This window comes from Sphaeramia orbicularis, chromosome 12 (assembly GCF_902148855.1).
Source record: "Sphaeramia orbicularis chromosome 12, fSphaOr1.1, whole genome shotgun sequence".
In the NCBI taxonomy this organism is placed as follows: domain Eukaryota; kingdom Metazoa; phylum Chordata; class Actinopteri; order Kurtiformes; family Apogonidae; genus Sphaeramia; species Sphaeramia orbicularis.
Window position 1 is genome coordinate 74819694 of NC_043968.1, and position 6871 is coordinate 74826564.

The window sequence follows — 6871 nt, forward strand, 5'->3', positions numbered from 1 at the left end:
TCCTTTGTGGTGGACAGTTTTCTTTTTTTTTTTTTTTTTTGTATAAAGTTGTGAAACCCTTGTCTACAAATGTGGACAAAAAACCCAAAGCTGGGTCTGAGGAGGTTAAATTAACACTTTAATGTGGTGTTTTGTTTTGTTTTTTTCCTTTTTTCCTTTGTGCTTCTTTCAGTAAATACCACTGATCACACACATCTACTTGTACTCTGCTAGAAAAATGATAAAACCTCATTATTTTGCTCATTGATTAGACATATAAAGTTTATTGTGTATAGAAAATATTCACATTTCATACATTTTTTTAATCATGAAAACATGGATCTAGCACAAAAGAATGAATCCACACTTACTGCAATGAGGAATACTCCATTAAAGAGTGAAGTTTTCTACTTGAATTTGTTAAAAAAGATAAAAATAAAAAAAAAAACAGTGGAAAAGGATGACTACAGTTAAGGAGCTGAACTGAAGATGGAGGAGTAAAACAGCAGAAACGTTCACATTCTACAGCCACTTCTGCAGTCAGGGTGACAACTTCTTTTGGATTGTAGATGTTTGTTGCAGTTTGCACCCTTTACTTCAAAGTCCAAAGCAATCCGTCTGTAGAAAAATTAAGTTTGTCAAAAGAAGCATCCTTTTCTGAAGAAATTCCCGTCTGTCCTTTTTGTTCGGATCTCCTTCTGCATCACCACGACTTCCCGATGGACTGAATGTGTTCCTTGGCCTTCATCCTCAGTGAGGCAATACTGGAGTTCCTGGGATCGGCCGAGCACTGGTAGGCCACGGGCGGGGGGCACATGGAGCCGATGTGGGGCAGGTGGGGGCTGTGGTGTCCCAGGAAGGAGGCCGGTAAGGACGACGACATGGACGGAGGAGGAGGAGGAGGAGGAGAAGGGGTGTAGGCGGCGGGGAGGCCCTGGGAGCCGCTGATGAAGCCAGGGAGCGACTGCAGGGAGGTGGAGGTGGTGATGGGGGTGCTGAGCCAGGGGTCCAGCTGCAGACCCCCGCCCAGGGAGCCTCTGCTGGGGGAGCGGCTGAAGGACAGCAGGGAGGACGGGGAGCAGGAGGACGTGTCCTGGAGTTTGATGGAGCTCACCTCCAGCTTCTCCTGACGACGCCACTTAGCCCGTCTGTTCTGGAACCACACCTGGAACACAAAACAACGGCACATTTGGAGGGTTTAGAAAGGATCAGTTCAAGCACAGATGACAAACATGTGGCCCGGGGGCCAAATCTGGCCCGCCAAAGGGTCCGGTCCGGCCCTTGGGATGAATTTGTGAAATGCAAAAAATTACACTAAGATATGAACAATCCTTTTAGTTCAGGTTCCACATTCAGAACAATTCAATCTCAAGTGGGCAGAACCAGTAAAATACTATCATAATAACATACACTGTAAGCCCGGAAGTTGTATTTACTAAAATGCTTTAATTACAACGTACTTAACCCTCTGGTATCCCCTTACTAAGCGACAAGTGTGCCTTTTTCGCACACTTGTGGAATAATGTCAAAAAAAATTTCATACAGTTTGTTTTTAATTCTTTTACACTTTTTTTCTATTTCATCAACTTGAGCCGTAAATAAAAATACCAAATACTCAATAATTGCCACATTTTTTAACCCTTTAAATGCCGTGTTTGTAAAGTAAACAAACCATTTTTTTGGATGCAAAAAAACAAAAAAATTTCAATATACTACATAAAAAGTGGATCACATATTATTTGATTTTTTCATCCTGGCATATGTCAATGATTAACTCCAACACTGGTTAATTTACATTATTATTTTTGACGCTAGGTCAAATGTTCAAAAATACTAGCATCTGTCACCAAGTGTGCGTAAAATGCACACCTATAAATCAAACTATTTAATATTATATATTAATTTATTTTTTCGCTGTAATTTGATTTTATTTTTGTAAATCAATTTCAGCCCTAATCATACATATCAAATGGAAGAAACAGTGCGTTTTAGGCACACTTGGGAGACAGATGCTAGTCTTGTAATTTTCGTTTGTTTACACTGTGCACATTTTAGTTCGTGGCCAGAATTTTAAAGATCATGCAAAAATGAACAACTTTTGAATTCTAACCTTATTTATATTGTGAAAAATAATATGAAGTTTTTAAAAACGAAGTGCAAAGTGTACCTAAAAGGCGCACCCGGATACCAGAGGGTTAAATGATTTCAGTTTTATTACATTACTATAAAATGTTAAGTATATTCTACTAATTTGTAGACATAGTCGAAAGTACGAAAAAGTTTAAGTTGAATAGATTTAAATCACTCAGTTTTAGTCATGACCACACCTTTTTATCTCCGCATTGCATTGTGGGTATTGGGCATGTTGTTGAAAATGTGTTCTTTTTCTGTGCAGGGGTTCAGCAGGGTTGTGGTGCTAGTGTTAAATTTGGACTAAATGTGTGTACGGCAATGTTTGTAGACCTTTGTGTGTTTGTTTTTGTATTTGTGTGGAGGTGCACCATGAGTCAAAGCCACAGGCCCAACAATAGGTTTCCTGTTCATCCAAAATTAATTTCATACAATAGAAATTTTAATGCCTTGTCAAATTTAAAGCATTTCCTGTACTGGTACATAACACTGAGCTAATTGTCATTCAAGCTATAATATATTAGATTCAATACTTACACAAAGCACTTCATATTGCAAAAGACTTAAATTTAAAGCAACATGGAATTCAGTAAAATGAACTGATGATATTATATCTAGTGACTATACAAAACAATTGACATTGCAAGAAATTTTAAGTTAAATTAACTTGGCATTTAGTGTGTTGTACTTAAAATAGCAATTGCATTCAAATCAATAGTGATGGGACTTTTGGCTCTTTGAAAGGAGCCGTTCATTGAAAAGAGCCGTTCAAAAGATTCGATTCGTTCGTGAATGTCACATCACTACAAATGACATTGAGCTAATTTTCATCCATGCCATAATATATTAGGTTGAATAATTATTAGTGATGGGACTTTTGGCTCTTTGAAGGGAGCCGTTCAATCAGGAGCCGTTCACTGAAAAGAGCCGTTCAAAAGACTGGCTCTTTTATGTTTTTTGCATTATTTTGAAACACCAATGTTTTAATGACTGAATAGGCTACATGTGATGATTGACATTACATTTTAAAGGTGTTTAATTGGTGCGGCAGTAAATATTATCTTACAGTAAAAAAGAATAGTTAGTTCAAATGTGTGGGCTAAATACATGACATGAGAGGTGACATTAGGCAAATGCTGGAATTGGACCAAAAACATCACGGTACATTATGTGGACTAGTCTGTAGCCTAAAAATGAAGAAGAAAATAAAACATTTTCTCATGAAATAACATTTTATTCTCCTCAAAACAAGAAGAATAAATGTGTGTAAACATACAGAAAAAACTGCACAAAACACAACGGTGATTAATCACTGTATTTACTTAAATACCTGAGCTGTCGTGCAATTCTCAGAACAAGAACAGTATGTTGGTAAATTGACAGGCAATCAGACACTCCCTCCTTAAAAAAAAAAAAAAAAAAAAAAAAAAATGAACGGCTCTTTACAAAGACTCGGTTCCCATCGTTCATTTCAAAGAGCCGTTCAAAAGATTCGATTCGTTTGTGAATGTCACATCACTACAAATGACATTGAGCTAATTTTCATTTTTAACATATTAGGTTGAATAACTATTAGTGATGGGACTCTTGGCTCTTTGAAGGGAGCCGTTCAATCAGGAGCCATTCACTGAAAAGAGCCGTTCAAAAGACTGGCAGTAAATATGATCTTATCGTAAAAAAGAATAGTTAGTTCAAATGTGTGGGCTAAATACATGACATGAGAGGTGACAGTAGGCAAATGCTGGAATTGGACCAAAAACATCACGGTACATTATGTGGACTAGTCTGTAGCCTAAAAATGAAGAAGAAAATAAAACATTTTCCTATGAAATAACATTTTATTCTCCTCAAAACAAGAACAATAAATGTGTGTAAACATACGGGAAAAAATTGCACAAAACACAACAGTGATTAATCACTGTATTTACTTAAATACCTGAACTGTAGTTCAATTCTCAGAACAAGAACAGTATGTTGGTAAATTTGTCAGGCAATCAGACACTCCCTCCTTAAAAAAAAAAAAAAAAATGAACGGCTCTTTACAAAGACTCAGTCCCCATCGTTCATTTCAAAGAGCCGTTAAAAAGATTTGATTCGTTCGTGAACGTCACATCACTACAGTCCGGCTCCTGGGATGAATTAGTGAAATGCAAAAATTACACTGAGATCTTAACACTCCTTTTAGTTCAGGTTCCACATTCAGACCAATTCAATCTCAAGTGGGCAGGACCAGTAAAATACAATCATAATATCATAGAAATAATGACAACTCCAAATTTTTCTCTTTCAAAATGTAAATATTTTCATGTATTTACACTAAAACAATGTATAATTTTGCAAAAAATGTGAATAACCTGAACAAATATGAATAACCTGAAATGTCTTAAGAGAAGTAAGTACAATTTTAACAAGTCTGTTATTAAATGTTTTGTGTATTTGTAAGTTATAATGTACATGTGTGAATGATAAACCGAGGCCGAATATTGTTAAAATTACACTTATTTTTTCAGTTTGCTTATGTTTTTCACATTGTTTGAAAGGATAGCTTGTAGATGTAAACTTTTTCATAATGTAAATTTAGTTTTTTCGCTCTGAAACATAGACAAAAGTTCGGAGTTGACATTATTGATATATTATTATGTTATATTGTTATATATATGTTATGTTATTGTACTGGTTCGGCCCACTTCAGATCAAATTTAGCTGAATGTGGCCCCTGAACTAAAAGGAGTTTGACAGCCCTGAGTTAAAGCATGGAAATAAACAGACAATAAAGTTTAGAAGAACAAGAAGATGAAAAAAATCAATTCATCAAACAATTAGAAAAAGCTGATGGCACAAGATGATACACTGACCTGGACTCTGTGTATATTTGTACTGTTCTGTAAAAGAATAGAACTACTATTATTATTGTTTTTCTACTTTAATTGGACTAAAGGACAACCAGGTGGATTTTTTAATAGGATCAATGAAGTTAATTTCCATCAATATTAACACGTTTTTAGACACAGTGTGACTTTTTAAAACTAATTTGATTTATTTTCAGAATTAAAGTCAAACAAATAAGTGAAACATAAGTCCTAAAATCCACTGTTATTCTAAAAGCTCCAAAAACATAATGTGATCATTTGTCTTGTATTTTGGAGATCTTTAATGAAAAATAAAGACCATTCCACTGAGTATAGTAAGTGTTAAGTGGTTTTTTATGTGATTTCTGTCTCATAGATTTAGTCTTGATTTGTGATATAAAGTAAATTATACGTGAGTTATATTCATATTAGATTAATTCAGCTGTCAGTTAATGTAATGATTTAATTCTCTTATGTTTTATACTTTAAGCCTTTGATGCACGAATTATAAGAACCTTAGTCAAGATTTTTTATTTTTTTTTCCTGAGTGTTTTTATTCCTCTTTAGGCATGAAAAAAAAAAACAATGTGATTGAATTTTTTTTTTTTTTTTTTTTTTTTTAATGAACCTATTATTTATGGAGTTACAAAAATGTCCACTCAGCTGGACACTATGCGTTTAATTTTTGAAGCAAAGAAACATGTATTTAAAACACAATAACAGGAAGTGATGTACTGTGTGAAAACTATGAAATAAATATATTTTTAATGCAGCTAATCTGATGTTTTCTCACATTTTATCATACTCTAATACTGTTATTAATCACTTCATGGAGATTATATGCAAAAAAAAAAGCGATTTGTTGAAGAAAACTGTTAACCCTTTCATGCATAGTGGACACTACAGTGGACAGCTATTCTTCTCTTGTTAAAATCATGGGTTTTGTTGTTTTAGTTCCATATCATCCAACACAGTGGACACTTAATGCATCATCCCATACACTGCAATTCACACTATTACTGTAACTTTGCTGTTCTTGATAAACCTGATCTGCAGTAACATGTTTTAGTGTAAATCAATTGTTAATTGTTATAAGACTATTAATAAAAGTTGTCTTAATCAAAAAGTTGGGGTTTTTTTTGCATATCATCTCCATGAAGTGAGTAATAGAATAGAATAGAATAGAATAGAATAGAATAGAATAGAATATATCTTTATTGTATAATGAAATTAAAAAGTGCAATCCTAAAAGGTACAATCCCTGACATAAAAAAAAAAAAAAGTAATAACTAGTATTAGAGCAGGGGTGTCAAACATGCGGCCTGGGGGCCAAAATAGGCCCGCCAAAGGGTCCAGTCCGGCCCTTGGGATGTTTTTGCAAAGTCAAAAATTCCACAGTCTTGAATTGAATTAAGCAAAAAAAAAAAAAAAAAAAAAAAAGCTTGAATTAAGGAAAAAATCTTGAATTAACAACTTCAAATTTGTTTCTTTGTTTTAGTGCAAAAAATAACATTAACCCTTTCATGCATAGTGGTCACTACAGTGGACAGCTATTCTACAGCTGGTCTTCTGTATATTAATGGATTTTTGTTGTTCTTTTCGGGGGTTTTTTTTGTTTGTTTGTTTGTTTGTTTGTTTTTTTACACATATCTTTATTAAAGTTTTAAGACACTACATATCTTTTTTGACATGAAATGGTAACATTATGTAGATCTCTCCTGAGCATAAACCCCCAGAATCACAAGCCCTCCCCATAGTTTTCACACAATTTATCAGCAAATATATGTTTCTGTGCGTCAAAAATTAAACATGTGGTGTCCAGCTGAGTGGACATTTTTGCAACTTCATGAAAAATAGGTTCATAAGAATTTTTTTTCATTATTTATTTATTTTTTTTTTTTTTCAATTTTTAA

At 34.1% G+C, this 6871-nt stretch overlaps 1 protein-coding gene across 1 annotated transcript in view; it reads right to left on the reverse strand.

Annotated features, from left to right (window-relative positions):
* Window positions 1-236: 236 nt before the first annotated feature.
* LOC115430845 (retinal homeobox protein Rx3-like) overlaps window positions 237-6871 on the reverse strand; it is a 13008-nt gene continuing 6373 nt past the window's right edge. Inside the window, exon 3 of the mRNA XM_030151105.1 lies at window positions 237-1144. Within this exon, the coding sequence (XP_030006965.1) occupies window positions 683-1144 (462 nt within the window). The 3' untranslated portion in view covers window positions 237-682. The remainder of the gene's footprint in view (window positions 1145-6871) is intronic.